Here is a 23,763-nt window from a genome sequence, read left to right as displayed (position 1 = left end):
GGGCCAGTTGGGACGGCCTGACCTCCCACACTCCTGTTCTCTGAGGTCCAGGAGATGCCTTATATACCTAGGACACATGATTTGGATGTCACACCGCATGTGCCCCTGGAGATGCTGCTGGGGCACGTAGGATAGCAGCACAGACTCTGGGGCTCTCAGACATCCTGGCCGAAGTAGGAGAATATTTAGAATAAATAAACCAGAAAGTTCTACTTGGCAAAAATGGCCAGGGGTACATTAGTAACATACCCTCAACACAGAGTTCAAAATCATCACGAAAAAAAATTTTTAAAAAAAGGCTGGGTGGCTCATGCGTGTAATCCCAGCACTTTGGGAGGCTGAGACGGGTGGATCACCAGAGGTCAGGAATTTGGAGACCAGCCTGGCCAACATGGTGAAACCCCATCTCTACTAAAAAGAATAGAAAAACTAACTGGTGTGGTGGTGTACTCCTGTAATCCCAGCTACTCAGGAGGCTGAGTCATGAGAATCACTTGAACCTGGGAGGCAGAGTTTTCAGTGAGCCAAGATCATGTCACTTAACTCCAGCCCAGAGTAAGACTGTCTCAAAAAAAAATTTTTTTTTAATATTTAAAAGGCAGTAGATGTACTCCCAACTTTAGGAGGCCAAAGTGGGTGGATCACGAGGTTAGGAGTTCGAGACGAGCCTGGCCAACATAGTAAAACACTGTCTCTACTAAAAACACAAAAATTAGTCAGGTGTGGTGGCATGCACCTGTAGTCCCAGCTACTTGGGAGGCTGAGGCGGGAGAACTGCTTGAACCTGGGAGACGGAGGTTGGAGTGAGCTGAGACTATGCCATTGCACTCTCCAGCCTGGGTGACAGAGTGAGACTCCATCTCAAAAAAAAAAAAAAAAAAAGGCAATGGAATATGTACTGTGAGATGCCACTTACATGGAATTTGTTAAAATCACACACTATGCATTTATAATGTGTGTGTGTATTAAACATATGTGCAAATGTGCTTGGAATGGACTGGAAAAACTTACAGCAAATTCAGGGAGGCACTTGTCTCTAGGGAGAAGTTGTTAAAAGGCCCTTCAGTTTTCATCTGTGATGTTTTATTTAAAGAGGAAAACAGGCCACAAATGCAATAAAATGTTAACAGTTGTTAAATTTGGGTGGTAGAAATGCGTTCTGGGCTGTATTACCATATAGTCAAAATCTTCTCCAGATTCACAAAAGGAGATGATGGACAGCATGCCGGGCAGAGTGGCAGGTGCCACCGCTCCCCTGCTCCGCATGCCTCCTCCCCGCGTCCCCTCACCTGTCTGCGGGAAAATGCAGGTCGCCGCCAGCCCGGTGCAGCTCACTGACGTTCTCCAGCCTGGCCAGTGCGTCCATGCGCTTCACCATCAGCTCCAGCAGGTCGCTCATCTTGCGCAGGACGCCACGGGACTCAGGGCCCCCCATCACTGTGGGCAGAGTGTGGGTATGGTTAGGGGAGGCCCGAGCAGCCTGGAGGCCACCTGAGGCCACCTGGTGTCCAGGCTGGGGCAGCTCAGACAAAGCTGGCCCCAAAGCCCCCCAGCACCAACACCAGACCCCAGCCTCAGCCCTATCTTCCCAGTCATTCCTGACCCCTTTGCTGCATTGTTTTGCGGTACAGAGAACAGCATCGTGGTGGAGTGAGCCCTGGGCAGCCCTGTCTCCACCAGCCATGTGACATTGGGATCATTTCCTAAGCCCACTGGGCCTCAGTTTTGTCAACTGTAAAATGGAGCTTTAGATGTAATCTTTGAGGTGTCCTGGGGCCCAACAACCCTCATATCTGTGAGATGGCAGAAAAGGCCCAGCACTGGGACAGAAGCCCCAGAGCCCCCAAACAGCAAGCTCCAGGCAGGACTTTTAGATCAGGGTTCCTAGAAGTGTGGCCAATCACCCAGCAGCATCTGGATCTTCTAGGCAGGCTGTTAAAATTCAGATTTCTGGGCCTTGGTCTAGATTTGCCAATTCAACTGTCTAGGGTCCGGGCCCCAGGAATCTGCACTTTCCTTGCTCCCCATAGATCTGGACATGCAGGGAAGTTGGGAGCCTGTGTTCAGGGGCCCAGGGCCCTGTTGCTTCCCCAGCCCTCCTTCTCCTGCCCAGCCCCTGGGCCCTAACCCCATCTCTTCCCCATCCCTCTTCCCTGGACCCTCCTGTAGGAAACCATAATGCATGAGTTCTGAATCTCAAACTGGTCTTTGGGTTCCCAAAGATCAACTGACGAGAGCAGGTTCCCTGGGGCTGAAGCGCCTGCTCTTCCCTCTGCTCCCAGCCTGGGCAGGGGAGACCTTGTGAAGAAGAAAATTAAATGAAAATGAGGCACTTCGACCAAGATCCCATCAGCCAGCCTGCAATCCTCCACGGCTTCCTTTCTAATCATTCCCGATCATTAGCACTGCACGTGCCAGTGTGCAGGAGCAAGCTCTCGCCTTCCTTTTTAATTAAATCTGAAGGCTTCACATTGGCCCTCCACACAGTCCATAGGGTGCTGGGCTCCAGGCACTAAAATCCCCAACTCAGCTCCTCCCAAACCCCTATGGGTTGGGTTTGAAATCACTCCCCAAAAATGAGCCAGGTCACCTGGGGACACGAACCTTTGACGCTCAGGCTGCCAGTCCAGGGGCCCAGTGGAGGATGTCATGGGTTGGGCTCCCCAGAAGCAGAGCCTGGGACAAGGGTTTGAGGGTGAGTAGTTTAAACGGGAGCTAATGGAAACCTCGGCAGGAGAGTGAGGAAGAGAGACGGGGAAGCTGGGGAAGCTGGGAAAGCTGCATTGCCGAGAATGTTACCACCAGGGCGCCCAAGCTCAGCCCTGCCAGGGAGCCCAAGACCAAGTAGAACACACTGCAGTCACCCCACCTGGGGAGGGCAAGGGGACTGGGGCCTCTGCCCGCTGACCCCCGTGTGACCGGGGCAGTCACTGAATGGCTCTGAGCTTCAGCATCCCCGTCTCAAGGCAAGAATAACAGGCCCCATCTGCAGACCAACATCACAGCACCAGGAAGGTGACAAGAGAGAGGTCACTGAGAAGAGGCAGAGCAGGGAGAGGAGAGAAGGAACTAGAGGCTGTGGGCTGAGCAGGGGCAGCCGGCAGCCTCCGCATCACCGGGGCTGCTGTTACATTTCTGCTTTGCTTCTGCCCTTCTTCCCTGGCTCCGGCCGGCCCAGCCACTGCTGCCGCGTTCCCACCCTGATATAAGTCACCCCCTGGTGGGGCTCCCCTGCCAGGTGACCCCACCTGAGGTCAGAAGGGAGGCCACAGGAGCTGGGGAGGGGCCACTCACACACCGTGGAAATGCCAGCCAGGCTAGGGCTGCAAAACAGGAGAAGCTGTGATTTCCTTAAAGACACAGGGCTCGTGGCTCCGAAGAACAGGCATGAATGGGAGCAGGGGGGTTGTGGGGGGCAGAAGAAAAGAAGGAGAGAGAGGCAGAGATGCCCAGGAAGGCTCACGGATGGGGTCGGGCATTGGAGAAAATGGGCATATTTCCTCCCCACCCCAAGAGCTGAAGCAGCAAAGGACCCCCCCCTCCACAAGTCCCTCTACGGAAAACAGAGTGGATTTTCAAACACTCAGCTGGGACCGGGAAATTTCACACTAGCATTAAATGACACTAACTCAGGTCCCTCCAGCCTCTCAGGCCCTCCCCACGCACTCACACACTCAATCGGTTAATCTGGGCAGCTCTGGTGAGCCATTGCTCATAGCTTGGGCTGCAGTAGTCCTTCTCCAAAGTAGTGGGATAAAAACAGTATATAGATGGCTCGCTCTCTCTTTGAGCTTCCCAGAGTTGGGGGCAATGGTTTACTTTTTCAGATCACTCTCATTTCAGAGATGCCTGCCCAAGCCCACCCTCCAAATTCAATACCGAGCTTGCAACCAGTGCTTGTAGCACAGAGTAAATGAAGAGATTCCCATCATTTCAGCTAAAAACACTGGAGGACTCAGATGACCTGCCTGGCCACTGCTTTCCACAAGTCCACGGGGCACCACTGGTACTGTGACCGCTTGAAGGGTATCATGGAGTCGTGCAGTACACAGCCTGCCTGGCCTCACTGGGCAGCCCTGGTGGGCGGTTGCTCACAGCTCAGGCTGGAGGGTCCTTTCCCCAAAGGACTAAGATGGAAAAAGGAGTAACAGACCACAGCCGGGACACCGTAGTGGTGCTGTGGCCAGAGCACTCAGGCCTGACTGACCACAGAGCCTGGTCAGCAGCTCGCTCCTGCAGATGCAGCACCCCACGAGTGCTGAGCCCACAATATGGCTTTTGGGGTGATGCTGTGTTCCCTGGAGTGCCTCAGGCCTGGCACCCTGTCTGCTGCTCTACCGGTCCCACTCTCCAAGCCCACCCCAAGCTTCCTCTGCTCCTGCCCATCGCCTGAGCCCCTCCCAGAAACCTCACGGTCACAGCTCCCCACCCACACCCCACGCTCCCAGCCCCATTGCACAGGCTGAAAAACAGCTGATGGGCCAAAAACTATGAGGTCTGGCCTAGAGCTGCAGGGCCCCTGAGAGTCGACAAAACAGAGGCTGCAGCAGCAGCAGCATGGTGGCATGGGCCCGGTCAAGAGGGGTGCGGCAGAAGCCTGGACTCCAGGCCTGCTCTGCCACGGACCAGATAGGTGGGCAGGTCACCGTCCTTCTCTTGGCCTCAATTTACTCTCATGTAAAACGAGGGGGCTGGGCTCATTGAGCTCTGAGTCTCTATCACCCTGACTTCTGTTTCTGACTTCCCCTAATTGCTTCCAGAGATTCGAGAAACGGGAAAAGAAAGAATCACTCCTATAAAAGCTGGCAGCAGGCCAGGCGCAGTGGCTCATGCCTATAATCTCAGCACTTGGGGAGGTCAAGGTGGATGAATCGCTTGAGCTCGGGAGTTCAAGACCAGCCTGGGCAACATGGCAAAACCCCTTTTCAATAAAAAATACAAAGATTAGCCAGGCATGGTGGCATGTGCCTGTAATCCCAGCTACTTTCAGGGCTGAGGTGGGAGGATTGCTGGAGCCCATGAGATTGAGGCTGCAGTGAGCCGTGATTGCACCACTGCACTCCCGCCTGGGCAACAGAGCGAGACCCTCTCTCAAACAAACAAACGAAAACCCTGAGGACATACAGAGGCGTGGGTCATTGCAGCCTGGGTTTCACAATGACCATGTCCACAGAGCCAGATCCCCCATCTGTAGTTCTTCAAGCCCCACCTCATCAGACTGGACCAAGGCAGCAAGAGTCCCACCCCCCAGTTCCAGGGGCTCAGGAGCTGCTCCTATCTTCTGCAGATGGCATGGAACTCCAGAAAGCCCTGAGACCTGGGGAGACAGCCCCGCCCCTTCCCAATGAGCCCTTGGGGTATCAGGCACATTTTCCACTCTAAAAATGCCCAAAGACAAGGCAGGGGGTGGGTACCCAGGAGGGAAGCAGGTTAGGCCGACCTTCCCCCAGTGACCCACCCCCCTAAAAGCCGCCACTGGCCCTGGGACTGTCAGCAGAGCCAGCTGACATCGCCTCCCCCGAGTCACTTCACCACTCTTGGCATCAGCTAAATTGAAATATATTTAATGTGAGGCCCCAGTGATACATCTCAGAACAGGCACATGTTCCCTCCATATTTCCATATAAATAAGGAAAGCTAGGACGCTGTGAGATACAAATAGATCCTCTCATCTACAGACGGGGTGTGTTTATTACCCACGGAGGCCCCATCCCCTCCCCAGACGCTCTGTATCTCTCTGTCTCTCTCATCCTCCTTCGTCCCCCTTTTCTTGTCCCCATCCCCACCCTTTACCATTGGAAATTGAATGAGCCCCCATCTCTCCAGAAAGCAGAGGCTTCCCTGGCACTGAGAAGGGAGCTGTGACTGGGTGTTTGTGCAGCTGGAGAAATGTGCACATTTGTCTCTCTGTCCTTGCTCACCGCAGAAACCAGCTGAGGCCACGGGCGCTCTGGGCTCCGGGCAGCAGAGAAGACAAGGACAGGCCGTGGGAGGCCACATCAGGCTCTCCCTCAGACCTCCGGGCCCTGGCCCCCCATCCATTGAGCCTGAGAGAAGAGCCCCTGGGCCCCTTAGCACCAAGGGCCAGAGCCAGAACCATCCATGGAGCCAGGGAGCCTTCCCCAGGTTCAATTCCTGGAGGAGGCCTGGGAGGTCTGGCAGGGTGCAGTAGACACATGCAGCTGTGCCATGGACTTCCAACCTACAGACCCCTCCCAAAACACAGCCTCCTACCACTACTTTTTTTTGTTGTTGTTGTTGTTTAAACCCAAGACGGAGTCTTGCTCTGTCACGTAGGCTGCAGTGCAGTGGCGCAATCTCGGTTCACTGCAGCCTCCTCCTCCCAGGTTCAAGCAATTCTCCTGCCTCAGCCTCCTAAGGAGCTGGGATTACAGCATGTGCCACCACAGCCTGCTAATTTTTGTATTTTTAGTAGAAACAGGTTTCACCATGTTGGCCAGGCTGGTCTGGAACTCCTGACCTCAGGTGATCCACCTGCCTCAGCCTCCCAAAGTGTTGGGCTTATAGGCATGAGCCACCATGCCCAGACTCCTACCACTACTTCTTCAAGACAAGTCAGAGGGCAGGAAACAGCCCCACAGCCCTATCTGCAGCCACATGGGGAAGGAGGCCTAGGAGAGAAGGGCTGGAAGGGCAGGAGACAGGAGGAGGGCCTGGGGTGGGAAGTGGGGCAGAGCTGCCTGGGAGGGGGCGATGCCAGAAAGCCCTCCCCAGGGTCCAGGCCTGGCCCAAATGCAGCAAGAGCGAATGAAGTCAGGTCTCCTCTGGGTCATGATTCCCCATGCAGCCTCCTCTCTCGAATCTTTCAGATGAGTGTGCAGAATACAGAATGAGATGTCAGTCACATTTCATCCCCCAAAGTATGCAGAGTTTATCATGAAGTATAAACAGGCACAGAGGAGAATTTGGAGGCCCCGCACATAGACCACAGTCCACAAGAGGCTGAATGACGCCCTGCTCTTCTTTTCGAGAAAAGCCTTCTCCTCCCTCCCCCTTCGCAGCCACAGTCCATGTGGGACCCCACTTCTGTCACTTCTGTCACTTGTCACTGGTTTGACAGGGGAGGAGAGATGGTTTTTCCCATTTGTACACAGATTGTTTTTTGACCAATGCAATGATTTTTTTTTTTTTTGTAAATAGCAGGGCCTTAGAGGGTTTCCTTCTCCTGATTCTGCTCTGGGGTTGTCTAGACTCCACAGATTTCTTTTGTGTAACAAAATGTGCATTATCCAACAACCCAACCCTGGCCCAGAACTTCCAAGATCCCTTCCCAGGCCTGATTCAGCCAAGCAATCTGCCAAGCACCTCCCTTGAAGCCCTGATCCTTCCCTCAGGCATCTCCTAGGTGGAAACGCTGGCATCTCCTTGGTTCTCGGCAGGGCTGCCCCAGGCACTGTGTGGGGATGTAGTTTGAGGAGCTTCTCTTGCAGGATCAGGATGTTAAACCCACATTGCAAACTGCTTTCCCCGCCTCAGTCCCTGCCTTGGGTCTGCCCAAGCAAATTAGCTTGATCCAAGGATATGAAAGAAATCACGGGGAACACTGCAAATCGGGATCTAAAGTGAATCAGGGTCAGCTCTCCCAGGTTCTCAGCGGCCCCTTTTTCTCCTCCTTCTCCCAGACTTCAGTTCTGTATTCCAGGCACTCAGCTTCTGAGGCCTGGGAAATGTGAAAAGACTGGCTTGGATAAACTTGGTCTGAGAACTAACATTACAACATGTAGAATCTCCACTCCTAGGTATACCCAACAGAAATGCCTACATGTGTTTACCAAAAGACATGCACTAAAATATTCATAGCAGCGCTGTTCGCAAAAGCCCAAAACTGGAAACAACCAAATGCCCACCAATGGTCGGATGGATAAAAATATGGTGGTGTATGCATGTTCTCACTCATAGGTGGGAATTGAACAATGAGATCACTTGGACACAGGAAGGGGAACATCACACACTGGGGCCTATTGTGGGGAGGGGGGAGGGATAGCATTAGGAGATATACCTAATGTAAATGACAAGTTAATGGGTGCAGCACACCAACATGGCACATGTATACATATGTAAAAAACCTGCATATTGTGCTCATGTACCCTAGAACTTAAAGTATAAAAAAAAAATGGTGGTGTACTCACATAATGGAAGGCTACACAGCAAAAAAATAAAAATAAAAATAAAAAAACAGTGCAAAAGTGTAAGTGACATACAAGATATGTATGCAACCACATACAAGATAGTGAGTCTCACACATGTACTATTGAGAGAAAAGCCACACACAAAAGACTACTCCTGTATTAGTTCATTCTCAACATTGCTACTAAAGACATACCCAAGACTGGGTAATTTATAGAGGAAAAAGGTTTAATTGACTCAGAGTCCAGCATGGCTGGGGAGGCCTCAGGAAACTTACAATCATGGCAGAAGAGAAAGCAAATATGTCCTTCTTCACATGGCAGCAGGAAGGGGAAGTACCAAGCAAAAGGGAAAAAGCCCCTTATAAAAACCATCAGATCTTGTGAGAACTCATTCACTATCACAAGAACAGCATGGAGGTAAACCACCCCCATGATTCAATTACCTCCCACAGGGTCCACTCCACAAGAAGTGGAGATTATGGGAACTACAATTCAAGATGAGATTTGGGTGGGGACACAGCCAAACCATTATCAACTCCCAAAATGATTCCATGCTCACAAAGCCCAAAAAACAGGCAGAACTCTTCTATGCGATCAGAAGTCAGGTCATGACTATCTTTGGGTGAGTAATGACTGTGAAGTGGCATGGGGACACTTGGGGGCTGATCATGTTCTGTTCCTTGATCTGGGTTGTTAGTTGCATGGATTGTTCATTTGTGTATCTTATACCCCATTAAAAAGTTTAAGCCCATGCACATGCACACACATGCACATGTACACACATATGCACACACAGCTCTAGTCCAATTGCATGAACTTGAGCAAGTGCTCTCCCCTATGTGGTTCCATTCATCTTTAGACCCAGACCTGCAGTTAGGGTTGGACTCCCACCCCCATACCCAAGCAAAACTGCACAGCACGGAGCACAGCAGGGCTCCCACACCCCTTGTACTCCGGACCACTGAGCCTGATCCTGCCCAGATGGGGCAAGAGCCATGGGGTAGGTGAGTTACCTTGACTCTCCAACCCCCTTAGGGAGAGAGGCATAAAAACCAGAGCCCAGCCAAAAACCCCTCTTCTCCCCGACCCCTAATTCCCACCTCTTAGACCCCTGACCTTTCTGGAGGTTCAGCTTCCTCAAGGCCTCTGTAGCAGCCCACCCAGATAGGCACACCCCCTTTCCAGGGGTGGCAGCCAGGTACTCTATGAATCTCTGTCTATACTCCATCTTCCCATGCACCACTTTTCCTACCAGCCCTCCCTCAAGCCACCCTTCCGGTGCACCTTCACGACTGCCTCCTCCCACCCCTGCCCACCTCAATCCTCAGCCTCTCCTACATAGACATTCCAGCATCTCCTTGGTCCTCTTCCATAAACACGCTTTGCTGCAGTGCCCCCGTTTCCAACTCAAAACATCCATTAAGTATTGATGGAGTGCTTGCCGTTTGACAGATGCTGCTGAGGCCCCTTCCCATGCTTTATCTTAGCACAGCCTCACGACAAGCCTGGGAAATGGGGATTACCATCCCCATTTACCAGAGGAAAATTTGGAGGCTCAGAGACTGAGGAATCTCTGCGAGTCAGAGACGGGATAAATTAACTTACACTCAGGCTTGAATGACTAATAAGTGTGAGATTCCTTCTGAGAGCTTTTGCAAGTTTAAAGAAGTGCATGTGAAACCAGAGGAATGAATCTAATGATGAGATGACAGATGGCATAATAAGAGCCCCTCAGCACCCACCCAGATGACAACCTATTCAACTTGGGATGTCTACAATATTCATCGCTGAGAACAGGGGAGCCAGATACCCAAGCCCTGCAAGTTCAAGAAGGTGGACTTCAAGGAGAGACTTCCCCAGAGGGGCAGGGAAATCTCACAGAGCCAGCCTTCAAACAGTTCCAGAAATCCACTTGTCTCAGTTTCCCCACTACCCCATGTCCCTCCTTTTGATCAGTGACCAAAAGAACCCCCATGATACAGTGGGCAGGACTCAGTTCTGACCCCCACCCCTCCTTAGGTGAGATGAGGTGGGGCTGGGCCCAGTTTCAGGAGGAGGGCTCCCAGTTGGTCACTCTTGTGCCATGTGGCACCAACCATGCTAGGTAATGTTCACGTGTGAGCCCCTTCAATCCAACCTCTGCAGAAGGTCACTGCTGTCCTTCTCTGTAGGGAAGCCAGGTGACTGGGCCAACGGCACACAGCTGGTAGGTGATGACCAGGATGCAAGCCCAGACCCACCAGACCTCCAAAGCCCATGCTCTGATCTCCATTCCACTGCCTTGCAAATATCCTGTGGGCAAGGAGTGACGGGACCTGGGAGAGAGCTGTGTCCCAAGAGCTCAGAGATAAGACATTTAAGCCTATGGCCAGACCCGTCCCCACATGGCCACAGCCTGGGCCAAAGACAAGGATATGTGTGCCTCAAGGGTTCAGGTGTAATATCCAGAGACTGCTCACCCCGACACCCAACTAAAGAAGCAACAGTGGCAGCCTCTTCTGAGACCCGGGAGACCCTGGCTTAAAGGCCCTAGCCTGGCCTGAGAACCCAGGCCAGAGGAAGCCTGATGACAGCTGCCAGACCAGAGCCAAAGCGCATGGAGGGTCACACAGAGCAAGTCCAGGCCCCCTCCACTCACATCCACCTACAGGGCGGCCAGAAAGCCAGGTACAGGGCTAGGCTCAGAGACAGTTCCTCTTTGACCCACAAACACCCTCATTCATCTCACACTTCCCTTGCCCCACAAAGGTACCTTCTGTGCGGATGGTGAATGGCGAGTCCCCCAGGCGCCGGGCCGAGAACTGGCCTCCCAGAGATGTCATCAGGAAGCAGAGAGTGAAGAAGCCGATGCCCAGGACAAAAAGCCTGCGGAGAGGAAGGAGGCGGGTCAGGAGGGCAGGAAGGGCCATCGTGCTCCGGCGCTCCACCAAGTACCGGCTGCACAAATGCTTTAAGAATGAGTGCATGAGTGAAGGAAGCAAAGGAGAATGAAAGGATGGGGGCTGAGCTCCAGGCCCAGGAGGGCTCCCCCACTACAGGATAAAGAGAGCTCGACTACAAGATGCTGGCCCCGAGCCACACGAAAAACCACAAGGCAGAATGACGCACACTTAGGCATGAGGCGGGCGGGCTCTAGCCTCCAAGCGGAGCTGGTTCATTAACAGCTGCAGTCCTCAAAGTGTGGTCCCCAGACCAGCAGTCAGCATCACCTGAGACTCCTTAGAAATACCCATGCTGGGCCCAGACCCCAAATTACTGAATCTGAGGCTCTGGGGTGGAGCAAGCAAGCTGTTTTAGCAAAGTCTCCTGAAGATTCCACCGCATGCTAAAGTTTGACAACCAGTGATGGACACAGCAGGGCCCGAGGCCAGCTAGAGGGCAAGGAATTGGTCCAGACAAAGCCCACCTGGACCCTATCAGTCACTCAGGCCACCCTCAGTGCTGTATGCAGAGGCCTTGCTGCAGCAGTCATGAACTTGTTTGAACACCCCAACCACTTCCACTACTATATGGTAAGATCTCCAGGGCAGGGCCACATGGCCCATGCCCAGGCTGTCCCCAACACACATCTCCCCTAGGCAGGCATACCCAGGGTCATCAGCCTGCACCACGGACTGGCCAGGGTGTCCTCATACCTGTGCAAGGGATGTAATATAGGTGTGTGTGCTGTCACACTGGGTCGGAGGGAGAGCTGGCCAGGACAGGACTCCTGTTCCTGCCTTCAACACGTAGTTATTGATTATCCACCAGAAGCCAGGCTCTGGGGTAACCCCAGGGGGACAACAGGGAAGAAGGCACAGAACCCTTCCTCCCTCAATCCAGACCCAGGGTCCCGCTGCTTCCCTCATCAATCCTAGGCCCCAAACAGGAGAGCTGAGCTCGCAGCACAGCCTTGGGGCTTTTCTGGGACTTTGAACCTATCAGGGGACTTGATGAACTGGCAGAGCTGAGAGGGGCGCCCTCCCACCAACCCCAGATCAGGGTGAGGAACCCTCTCTTGTGTGGAGTCAGGCTCCCTGGAGAGAGCCCCACAAGTCATGCCAGAGACCTCCGGGCTTTGCCCCTCCACTCCACACCCTCAGGTTCCACACTTGTTTGTGCCTTTAAGCAAGACTTGCTTTATGCATTTTAATCTTCATTATTTGAAACTGGCAGAGCAGTATTTAATTAAAATTTGGTCCATTAAAGAAAACACATAATTGCAGAAGAAAATAAAAGGCACAACAAAATTCCCAGCCCATATTTAAAGGAAGCTGTTAGAGATTTGGGCAGAGAGGAGGAGAACCCCAAAGCAGAGAGGTGCTTGGGAGCTTCCCGAAGGGGAGACTCAAAGACCACACCCTCGACAGGAAGGTCAGGAGACATGATTTGGTAGGCGAGACCGCACAAGGGACACTTCCCTCAGCACAGAAGGACACCTCACTTAATTCCACCAAGCCTAGGGGTGGGGCTCAGATCTTGGGGTCCCTCAGAGGAAGTCGGGAGACTCTAGAGACAACAGCCACAGCCACGGCACAGGAAAGGTGCTGTCCCCTGCTCGGGAGATCCCAGGGGAAATCAGCTATTTGTCCTCCCAATCTGAGGACAAGGACGGACTTCCCCCACTCATGTCTCTAGTCCCTAGGGAAGAGGCCAGGGGAGCGAGGGAGTTGTACTTAGAGCTGGGGACCTGGGCTGCCCACCAGGGTCCAACAACCCTGCTATGAGAACAGTGTCTACCCCCTTTAACCCCGAACCTGAAGTCCCCCAACACACCTCATCTGCATCTCCCTCTGCCAGCCCCCGATCCTGGGATTCAATGTCCCCCAAGGCAGCTGGGGGGCATTTGGAGTGGGCTCAAGTTAAAATGGTTTCAGCCATCCATGTATCCACTCAAGCAACATTCCAGGGGCACCTATGGAATAAAGACCCTGCCAGCAGCCCAGGGAAAACCAGAGAGAACAGGACCCCAGCCTGCCTTTGAGGAACAAGCTGGGGTGCTATAATTGGAGCCTGCCCCCCACCTCAACTGAAGGGACTCACTGATGATGGCTGCGGGTCTCCGGGAAGCCCAGGGAGACCCTGGGGTGAAGTTACACAACTTTGGGGACCCATGCAGCTCCACCCCTAGTCCTGCCTTCAGATAAGGGCCTGAAAAAAAACCAGGGCAGGACGAGACAGGGAAGCAGCCCTGGGGCGCGAGCGCTGTCCATGGTACTGGGGTCCCGCGGCTGCTTCCAATCGCGCCAGGAAACATCCAGCCGCCCGGAGGGCGGGACCTGAATGGGGTCAGAAGAGAAGGGGTGAGGACCCTCCAGCCTTCCCAGTCAGCTCAGGGATTCAAGGGCTTCCCTGGAGGAGCAAGGCCCTTTTCAGAGACGCCCGCTTCCCGCCCTGCTTCCCATGGGCTCCCGAGGCCCCTATCACCGCCCAGGGCCTGCACCAGCTCTCCGGGCCTCCCGGAGCCCTGAACCGCAGCGGTCCAGCCTGACCCCTGCCGTCCCCTGGGGCTACCTCCTCGGCCCAGCAGGCAGGCCCGGTGTGCTGGGAGGCGGGCGCCAGGTGAGCCACCGTCTCCCCACCCCCATCCCTGTCTGGAGCCGGCAGGGAGACCACAGTGGGGCTGGGCGGGACCGGGACTCTGGCCGAGACCTGGAGGGCAAGCGTTCAGGGCCCCTGCCAGCTCCGCCTTCGCGGGCTCCCTCCCGCGCCCGGAGCCCACCTGTGGCCGCGTCCCGAGTCCGGCCCCTGCACCGGGGCTGTCACTCCCCCAGCTTCCTCACTGACCAGCTACCCAGGGGGTGACACTCTGGCCCCGCCGAGCGTCCACCAGGCAGCACCCCCTCCCCACCCCACTGCGGGCCGGCTCCGCGGGTGCCTGGGAGGAGAGGGGGCTGCCCCGGCACCGCTGGGCCCTGGGGGCCCCTGGCTGGGTCCAGTGAGTCCTGTGCGGCCCCAACCCTGCCTGGCCTGGGCCCCCAGGTGCTGGCCGCCCGAAGCATGTCGCCTTCGCCTCCGCCCGCCCGCCACGCTCCGCCGCAGCCCCGGCTCCAGCCGCCCCATAGCCCCGCAGCGCCGCCCCTACCCCCGCCTCTCCGACGCCTGCGATCGGGGGCGAATCCGGGATGAGCGGGTCCTCGGTCTAATCTCGGGACCCTCTCGTCGGAGCCAGGCCCAAGCACCGTGGGGAGGAGAGCAGTGCCACCAAAGGCGGGGGAAAGGGTGGCACAGGCGGAGGGGTTGGGGGTAGCCGACCTAGGGGCAGACAGGAGGGACGGGAGGGACCAGAGGGGGAGCTCCTGGGCGCCGCTCACTAACTTTGCCGCCCGGATGGGACCGTCCGCGGGGTGAGGAAGGACCCCGAGGGGCTAGGAAGGGGCGGGCAGGCTGGGGCGACTTTCTGGGCCCAGGACCACCACCTGGGGGTTTTCTGCCCCCATTCTTACCTCTGCATCCCGAGTCCTCTCCAACCCTGCCCAACTCGGGAAAGGTCCCCGAATACCACACCCCTCCCCACCCACACCCCGCACCCCAACCCCATCCGTTTCCCCAGCCCAGGCCCACTGGTCATCACCAGGGGTTGAAGCATGAACCTCCCCTTCTGCCGCCGGGACTTGCACGCTCGCAGGAACCGACCTCGCCCACCTCCATCCTGCGCCCCCCGGGGAAAAGACCAACCAGGAGGGAACTTTACCGAAAGGGTCTCAGGGTGACCAGGCATCTTCTGACCATTATCTTCCCATCGGGGTTGACGGTGATCATTGTTCAAACTTGTTGGTGCGAGCAGCCGCGGGCGAGGCCGGACGCACCGTCCTGGGCCCAGTTCTCGCCGCTTCCGGGCCACGAACCCTCTGCGGGCCGAAGCAGCGTCCGAGCGAAGCTGGGAGCGCGCGGCTCGGTGGCCTCGCTGCTCGGGCCTGGGAGGGCAGCGGAGGGAGCGGCGCGGCTGCCGGAGGGCGGTGAGGGCGCCCGGCCGGGCCGTCTCTGCGTCTCCGCCCTCCCCGCTTCACATTTTGGGGGCCGGGAGGCGGCGCGCCCCCAGACCGCCGGCCACGCGTCTGCCTGCTTGGGCTCGCTCGCTGGGCGGGACGGTGCCGCGGCGCGCAGACGGGCTCCCCGCGGCGGGCGCCCTCATCCCCGGCCCCGCGCCCTCGGTGCCAGCTAGAGGCGGCCCCGGGCCCGCGCCCGGGACCCCAGCGCCTCCGGGCCGCGCCGATCCTCGGCCCCGCGCCGCGCCGCGCCCATGGCTCTCGACTAGGGCAACCCGCGCCCGCAGCCCGCCCGCTCGCTCCGCCGCCCGCGCTCTGGTGTCCGGCGTCCGGCAGCGCGCCGCGCTACGCCCGGAGGCGCCGCATTGTTCCTCGGAGGAGGCGGCCGAGCGGCGCTGGGGCGGCCCGGGAGCGGCCGCTGCGCTTCCAAGGCGCGCCGGCGCCACCTCGTGGCCGCAGCCCCGCTGTCCACCCTGCCCGGCGCCGTGCGGGGCTGGGACGCCGAGGACCCGCTTCGAGGACCGGCGGGCGGGGGTCCCTGCTCCTTCCCCTGAGCCAAGCTACTTCCCAGGGCGCCACCAGCCCCGAGGGCCGAAAGCTGCTTTGGCTCCCGCAGAGCACAGAAGAGATGCGCACCCAGCGGAGACCTTTCTCTTCCGCCAGGTGCCTCCACGGGCTTCCTCACCAGCCGCTTCCCACCGATCGGATTTCGCTTGGCAACACACGCCCATCTTCTGCCCCTCCCTGATCAGAAACTCCCGTGGCTCCTCTTTGCTTACTGATCTGAGTATAAACTCAGCCTGTGGTGTGGGGCCCGCTCACAGAGCCAAGTGCAGGGGCCTACTGAGTTCTAGCCCCAGATCCTCCACTAGTCAGTGGGCGATCAAGTGTGCACGTCTCAGTCTCCATTATGATAGTGACCAGAAGCTCACCAAGGCCCCTTGCAACCCTAAAGCATGTAGCATCTCATGTCATCTCTTAGCATCTAGGCGTCCTCCCCTCCTCCTCTTCGCGCTTCCTGGCTTTGGAGATGTGTTTGCAGTTGCAGAGATAGACAGAGGCTCCTGGGAGCTCGCAGAGCCAGCCTGAAGAAAGCTCTCCCGCTTCAAAAGCACTTCCCGAGGTCAGACCTAACCACTCCACCCTGGGAAGTGCCCAAAGCCTCGGTCATATGTCAAATGATTCTGAGGGTCTTCCCAGCTCAGGCCACTATGCTGCAGCCTGGCTTATGCGAGGAGGAGACTTTATTTTCCTCCAGCTGCGCCTGGTCCCCTCCAATCCGCTACACCCAGGTCCCTTGCTGCCTGCCCTGCCCACCTCCCGGCCCCCTTCCTGGGCCATTTCTCACTGGCTGTGACAGGCTCTCTGCTTTTCCTCCTCCTTCATCAAAATGTACCTGTCCCGAGTTCCATTATCTCACTGCCTTGCTCTCTGCTAATGTGAAAATGGGTGATAAATTGGTGTTAGCAGATATACTGTGTTACACAGGTTAGGTAACAAATTTGCATTGAACAAGGACATGCTGACCGTGCCTTTGTGCAGAAGAGTGATGAATGGTGGCAGGAAATTTAGGCATCGTGGCAGGCTGGCTAAGGAGATACTGGAGGGCAGAGGTCTCTGCCAGGCCTCTAAATCATACCTCATGCCTGGGTGCCTACATCTGCCACAAACTGGCAATAAGCCATATGTACACTAAGGAATGAAATGGTCCTTCTGATTAGGTGTCTCTCTCATGTAAGCTCAGGGGGTGGCATTTATATCTGGTTGCCATTTTAGGCCAAAGGGGAAGCCTCTTGCTGAGTGGTGGAGATGGGGTTCCCTAGAAGACGTGGCCACCTCTGGCGTGGGTCTTCTGGGGAGGTGGCCTACCCTCCACAGAAGCCAGAATTCAGAAGGTAGGGGAGGGTACTCCCCTCTTCCTCTGGGCCACACTCCCTTAGATATGGACTTTGAGGTTGGAGTGGGAGAGCCTGTCTGCCATTTGATGGCTGGCTTGGGCCAGGGAGGGAAGCAAGCAGAGGACAGCCAGTGACTTTTTTTTTTTTTTTTTTTTTTTTGAGATGGAGGCTCTCTCTGTTGCCCAGGCTGAAGTGCAGTGGTGCGATCTCGGCTCACTGCAACCTCTGCCTCCTGGGTTCAAGCGATTCTTCTGCCTCAGCCTCCTGAGTAGCTGAGATTACAAGCACGTGCCAGATACCTGTAACAAAGGCCTATAAAAATGCACCATTTTTGTATTTTTTAGTAGAGACGGGTTTCGCCATGTTGGCCAGGCTGCTCTCAAACTCCTGACCTCAAGTGACCCTCCTGCCTCGGCCTCCCAAAGTGCTGGTATTACAGGCATGGGCCACCGTGCCAGGCCAGCCAGTGACATTTTGCAAGCCAGATTGTCCAGCTGCCTGTCCCTTTTGAAGTCTGTCCCCTTTTTTTTGGCCTCTTGTCTGCAGTACAGTTCAGTGTAAACAGTCCTGCTTGCTCTCCACTGTGCTGTAGGCATTAGGAGAAAAACTGTGGATCTCGCATCGTGCAGTCTTGGATCCAACCTCTTCATACCTTGGTTTCCTCAACTATAAATCGGGCTCCTTGTAACCTGCTGCATAGAGCTTTTCTGAGGATTGAGCCGCTTAATGCAGGTAAGTAGCCCATTGCCAGGACCTCCTGAGCCCTTAAGCATAGTAGTTCTGATTGTTGTTACTGTCTATCAGGAACAGATGCTGTTTGTGCCCCACCCTGGTTCCTGCTGCAGTCACCTCTGCAAGCAAAGAGGCAGATTACTGAGAACACCTTCAACTCTCTGCCTGAGGACTTTTTTTTAATGGCTGTGGAAATATTCTAGAACATAAAAGGGCAAGCACAAAGGACCCTGGACAAAGGATCAACAACTGGGAAGCAGCCCTGAAGCAGTGGATAGACACCCCCACTCCCTCTCCCTCAGGGTGATAATCCGTGGTGTGTTACCCTGTGGCTCCACGGGTTCCCAGCAAGTTTGAGCTCCAGTCGCCCATGATGTGACCAGCCTTGTGATGCCCCTGTGCTCACTCCCTTCCCTCCTGTCTCATTCCACTCCCGGGTCAATGTTCCTGGGGTCACCATCCAAATAAACCACTTACAGAATCCTATTCTCAGCATCTGCTTCTGGGGGACTCATATCAAGATCCCAAGATCCTGCCTCATCGACTGGTGGTTCTCAGCCCGGATTCCAGCAGAATCACCTGCAGAATTTAGCAAAATTGTCCTTATTCTGATCCAGTACTTGAGGTGTGGCCTGGGCACGCCGGTGTTTTAATGCCACAGGTTATGCCGACACAGGCCCGGGTGGGAAAGCGCTGTTCTATACAAATACTTGTGGCCTCCTGAGGAGGAAGGAGAGTCTCTGGAAGCAAGCCAGGGGAGAACAGGGGAGTAGGAACCGCAGCACCTGCTTCAAGGCCTGGCCAAGGACTGATGGTGGGCCAGGCGCCGTGGCTCACACCTGTAATCCCAGCACTTTGGGAGGCTAAGGCAGGAGGAATGCTTAAGCCAAGAGCTTGAGACAACCAGCCTGAGCAACATAGTGAGACCCCATCTCTACCAAAACCTTTAAAACTTACCCAGGTGTGGTGGCATGCACCTGGAGTCCCAGCTACTCGGGAAGCTGAGGCAGGAGGATTGCTTGAGCCCAGGAGATCAAGGCTGCAGTGAGCTATGAGCGCACCACTGCACTCCAGCCTGTGTGACAGTGCGACGCCCTGTCTCTTATAAAATAATAAATAAATAAGGACTGACATCAGATGTACCCGTTTCCAAACCCCATCCCTTTTCATCATTTCTCTCCTGAAGCTATCAACAGGCCCACCACCAGCCAGTGCAAGGCTAGGAGGCACATTCACCCAGGTGCCCTAAATAGAGCACTTCCTAGCCAGGCGTGGTGGCTCACGCCTGTAATCTCAGCACTTTGGGAAGCCAAGGTGGGTGGATCACAAGGTCAGGCATTCGCGACCAGCCTTGCCAACACAGTGAAACCCCCAACTCTACTAAAAATACAAAAAATTAGCTAGGCCTGGTGGCGGGTGACTGTAATCCCAGCTACTCAGGAGGCTGAGGCAGGAGAATTGCTTGAACCTGGGAGGTGGAGGTTACAGTGAGCTGAGATCACACCACAGCACTCCAACCTGGGTCACAGTGCAAGACTCAGTCTCAAAAAAAAAAAAAAAAATAGCTGGGTGCAGTGGCTCACGCCTATAATCCCAGCACTTTAGGAGACTGAGGCAGGCAGATCATGAGGCCAGGAATTCAAGACTAGCCTGACCAACGTGGTGAAACCCTGTCTCTACTAATAATACAGTAATCCCAGCTACTCAGGAGGCTGAGGCAGGAGAATCACTTGAACCTGGGAGGTGGAGGTTGCAGTGAGCCGAGATTGTGCTACTGCACTCCAGCCTGGGCAACGGTGCAAGACTCCGTCTCAAAAAAAAAAAGCATTTCCAGCCCCTCCCCCTGCCCTTGGGTCCTGCTGGCCTGGTTGGAGGGGTCAGAAGAAGCCCACAGTTGTCGGAAAGCCCTGGCCAGGCAGTGGAGGCCTGTGTCCAAACAGGCAGAGGACTCCGGGGAAGGGATTGGGGTGCGGCAGGGTAAGTCCTGCCATTCAGGAGTCCAAACTCAATATACTGAGAGGGTGGGCCAGGAAACAAGGGGAGTGGGGTGTTTCCCAGACAATCACAACAAACCACCACAACCTGCGTGGCTCAAGGCAACCGGAATTTATTTCTTCACATTCACCCTGCTCAAGGGGAGGGGCTGGAAGTGCTGTATTCAGGGCACCTGGGCGAATGTGCACCCTGCTCTGCATTTGACTGATTGTGGATCTGTTGATAGCCTCAAGAAACAGTGAAGAGGGAAGGGGTTTGGCAACAGGGACACCTGATGCCAGTCCTTGTTTATCTATTTATTTTATAAGAAAGAGGGCATCGCTCCGTCACACAGGCTGGAGTGTGGTGCTGCGCTCATAGCTCACTGTGGCCTCGATCTCCTGGGCTCCACCAATCCTCCTGCCTCAGCTTCCTGAAGGCCAGAAGTCTGAAATCAAGGTGTTGATAGGGTCCGTTTCTTCCAGGCTCTAAGAGATAAACCACTCCATGCTTTTCTCCCAGCTGCTGGTAGCCCAGGCAGCCCTTGGCTTGTAGCTACATCACTCCAGTCTCTGCCTTATCTCCATCTGGCCTTTTCCGGGTGTATCTCTGTGTGCCTGAATATCCCTTCTCTGGTAAGGACACTACTCATTGATTTAGGACCCACCCTAATCCTACAGGACCTCATCTTAACTAGTTAAATCTGCAAAGACTCTAGTTCCCAATAAGGTCAGAGTCTGAGGTTCTGGGAGGACATGGATCGGGGGAGACACTGTTTAACGCACTACAGGGACCTAGTTCAAATGACCAGCATGGTGAAAGTCCGTCAAGGGCTGCACCCCCAAAGGGGACATGCTGCCATCGTGTTTGTGTGACTGTGGGCCCAGTTATTTCAAGAGAAGCCAGAAATCTGGACTTCTGTGAAGTCGCATAATTTTAAAATGTAGGCTCAGTATTTTTAGAATATTGTGCAAGACCAATAAAATCCACTGGAAGGCCTGCCATCTGGGCCCCCTGCGGGTGTCACTGGAGGGCAGAGCAGTGAGCCCACCAGCTCCCCGACCTGGCAAGTCCAGCTTCCCTGAACTACCCCACCACCCTCAAGCCTCAGGCCAAGCTGCCCAGACACCTCTCTGCCCCAGGGAGGAAAATCAACTCTCCTACGTGCACTCTGGGGGTGGGAAGGCTAGGTTGCTTCCTAGGGACCCCTGGACCCCCTCACTGGTCCTGCTGGAGCCTCACTGGGCATCAGAGCCTCGACTGCCACTCTTACCTTCTCAGGGCTTCAAGGTTGTTCCTGGAGCTCACAGACGGGGCCTGGGGTATGCAGAGGGAGAAGAGAAACAAGCCGTTTACCATGTTTGAAATCCCCATTTAATGTGATCCGACTGCAGCAGCACACAGCGCATTACGAGGCAATAGGCCATTGTCCTTTGCCAGAGTGTGCAGCATTAATAATGACATAACAGCATTTACTGACACTGCGTACAAATCAGCAACAGCGGCACTGTGCGAGGACAACTGGCCCGCACACGCCAGCCACCACGAGTGCAGAGGCCACGAGGTAGGGAGAGTTGCTTCTCCAATGCGTATTTTATGCTTTCTGTTTCGCAACATTTGGCTAATCCTCTGATTGAAAGGCAGCATCTAGGATTTATTTTTATTTATGACAGAAGGCCATTCTACCGCACAGCTTGTGGGAGCTGGGAGCAGAGCTATTGTACTTGCCCTGCTCTGCAGGAAAGGTAACCACTGTGTCTGGGGTGTGTGTGGCCAGCCAAGCAGGCACAAACCAGACAGGCAGCCCTCCCCCTCCATATAGGCCCCATCCCAGTGCTGGAAACACAGGTGAACGCTTTATCATGATCAGGAGATTCCATTTATTGAGCATCTACTATATGCCAGTGATACGGTTTGGCTCTGTGTCCCCACCCAAATCTCATCTGGAATTGTAATCCCCATAATTCTCACGTGTTGAGGGAGGAGCCCTGTGGGAGGTGATTGGATCATGGAGGTAGTTTCCCCCATGCTGTTTTCAAGATAGCGAGTTCATTCTCAGGAGGTCTGATGGTTTTATAAGGGGCTCTTCCACTTCATTCCTCACTCTTCTCTCTGCTGCCACCTTGTGAAAAAGAAGGCTGCTTCCCCTTCCACCCTAATTGTAAGTTTCCTGAGGCCTCCCCAGCCACAAGGAACTGTGAGTCAATTAAATTTCTTTCCTTCATGAATTACCCAGTCTCAGGTAGTATCTTTATATCAGTGTGAAAACAGACTCATACAGCCAGGAAATGAACCAGGGACTCTAAATGTGTTACCATGTTCACGTTGTTATTTAGATTTGCTTTAGCAGGGCAACTTTTTTTTTTAATGACCCTGATATGGTTTGGATTTGTGTCCCCACTCAAATCTCACGTCAAATTGTAATCCCCACTGTTGGAGGAGGAGCCTGGTGGGAGGTGACTGGATCAGGTGGCAGATTTCCCCCTTGCTGATAGTGAGTGAGTTCTCACAAGATTCAGTTGTTTAAAAGTATGTAGCACCTCCCCTCACCTTCCTCCTGCTCCTGCCATGAAGCCACACCTGCTTCCACTTTGCCTTCCATCGTGATTGTAAGTTTCCTGTGATTGTAAGTTTCCTGAGGCCTCCCCAGTCATCCTTCCTGTACAGTCTGTGGAATCGTGAGCCAATTAAACCTCTTTTCTTTATAAATTACTCAATCCATTCTCACATTGCTATAAAGAAACACTGGAGACTAATACAGACCCCCTTTCTTTCTGAACAGTTTCTCTGGTTGCATCACAGATCACTGCAGAAATATGGGATCAGCAGAATCAGCCCCCAAAGATGTCCACCTCTTAATCCCCAGAACCTGGGAGAATTAGGTTGCTAATCAACTGAGTTTAAAATGCAGAGATGAGGTCAGGCGTGGTGGCTCACGCCTGTCATCCCAACACTTTGGGAGGCTGAGGTTGGCGGATCACCTGAGATCAGGAGTTCAAGACCAGCCTGGTCAACATGGAGAAACCCATCTCTACTAAAAATACAAAAATTAGCCAGGCATGGTAGCACACACCTATAATCCCAGCTACTTGGGAGACTGAGGCAGGAGAATTGCTTGAACCCAGGAGGCGGAGGTTGCGGTGAGCTGAGATCATGCCATTGCACTCCAGCCTGGGCAAGAGCGAAACTCCGTCTCAAAAAAAAAAAAAAAAAAAAGCAGAGATTATCCTAGATTATCTGGTTGGGCCTGCATCCGAACTCAGGTTTAGCTGCTTGCCACCCAAAAGCCAGACATGAGCAGTAAGGTTGGAGGGAGGAAAAGCAGGTTTATTCAAGAAGCCAGCAAAACCAGGAAGATGGTGAACAAGTGTTCGAAGGTAACAGCTCCAATTTTTTAGGCTGGCCAGAGAGTTTTTATGGGAGGGGGATATGGGGAAGAGGAGAGTGTTGGAATCTAGAGGTGATGAAAGACCACAGACATCCGGACATCAGTGAGGGTGAGAAGAGGTTGGGAACTTCTTTGTCCTTGGTCCAGTCACAGTGTGCCTGTAAACCTTCAACAAAACATAGCTAGTTGTTTACAGACTTTGCCTTTAATCCCAGAGTTAGTTTCAAAAACTACATGATTGCTGTTTTGCATTTTGTCTCAGCGCTCTAAAATTATCCTAGCAGACGTGCAGGAATGAGTAAAGGCCTCTTAAACACAAATGGAGGGAGTGATGTTTGTTCTTTGCTTCTTCACTGTCGCAGGCCTAATGTAACCCCAAGTGCCGGAACTCAGAAAATGATACCCCAAAAATACGGTGCTTTGACATGCTAAGTATAGTCATCCCTCAGCATCCATGCAGGATTGGTTCCAGCACCCCTGCAGGTACCAAAATCTAAGGCTGCTCAATTTCCTTATATCATATTTGCATGTTATCTGTACACATCCTCCCATATACATCTCTAGATTACTTATAATACCTAACGCAACACAAATGCTATGTAAATAGTTATACTATATTTTTTAATTTGTATTTGTATTTGTTTTTTTTTTTT

The 23,763-nt window shown here is 54.2% G+C and overlaps 1 protein-coding gene and 1 long non-coding RNA gene across 8 annotated transcripts in view; one reads left to right on the top strand and one right to left on the bottom strand.

Annotated features, from left to right (window-relative positions):
- The window catches only part of MGAT5B (alpha-1,6-mannosylglycoprotein 6-beta-N-acetylglucosaminyltransferase B), a 77,548-nt gene extending 62,110 nt beyond the window's left edge, over positions 1–15,438 (bottom strand). For 3 of the 7 annotated variants that reach the window (XR_012426213.1, XM_074020654.1, XM_074020653.1), the window contains exons 1-3: positions 14,824–14,982; positions 10,903–11,015; positions 1,290–1,437 (exon numbers count right to left, since the gene is read on the bottom strand). Coding sequence is in view for 6 of the 7 variants with exons in the window: in XM_074020654.1 (XP_073876755.1) it covers positions 1,290–1,437; positions 10,903–11,015; positions 14,824–14,891 (329 nt within the window). In the remaining variant the exon portion in view is untranslated. Of the gene's footprint in view, positions 1–1,289; positions 1,438–10,902; positions 11,209–13,851; positions 14,165–14,823 lie in introns of those variants that run through there. The other 4 variants (XM_005585090.5, XM_065532045.2, XM_065532046.2 and 1 more) reach the window with 4 other exon arrangements.
- Positions 15,439–17,608: 2,170 nt separating this feature from the next.
- LOC141408860 (uncharacterized) lies at positions 17,609–18,234 on the top strand. Its single transcript, XR_012426214.1, has 2 exons — positions 17,609–17,748; positions 17,821–18,234. It is a non-coding gene; the product is annotated as an uncharacterized lncRNA (long non-coding RNA).
- Positions 18,235–23,763: the final 5,529 nt, after the last annotated feature.

Source organism: Macaca fascicularis, chromosome 16, assembly GCF_037993035.2.
Source record: "Macaca fascicularis isolate 582-1 chromosome 16, T2T-MFA8v1.1".
NCBI lineage: Eukaryota > Metazoa > Chordata > Mammalia > Primates > Cercopithecidae > Macaca > Macaca fascicularis.
Note: the sequence above shows the minus strand (reverse complement) of the source record. Positions and strands in the feature narration are given on the sequence as shown.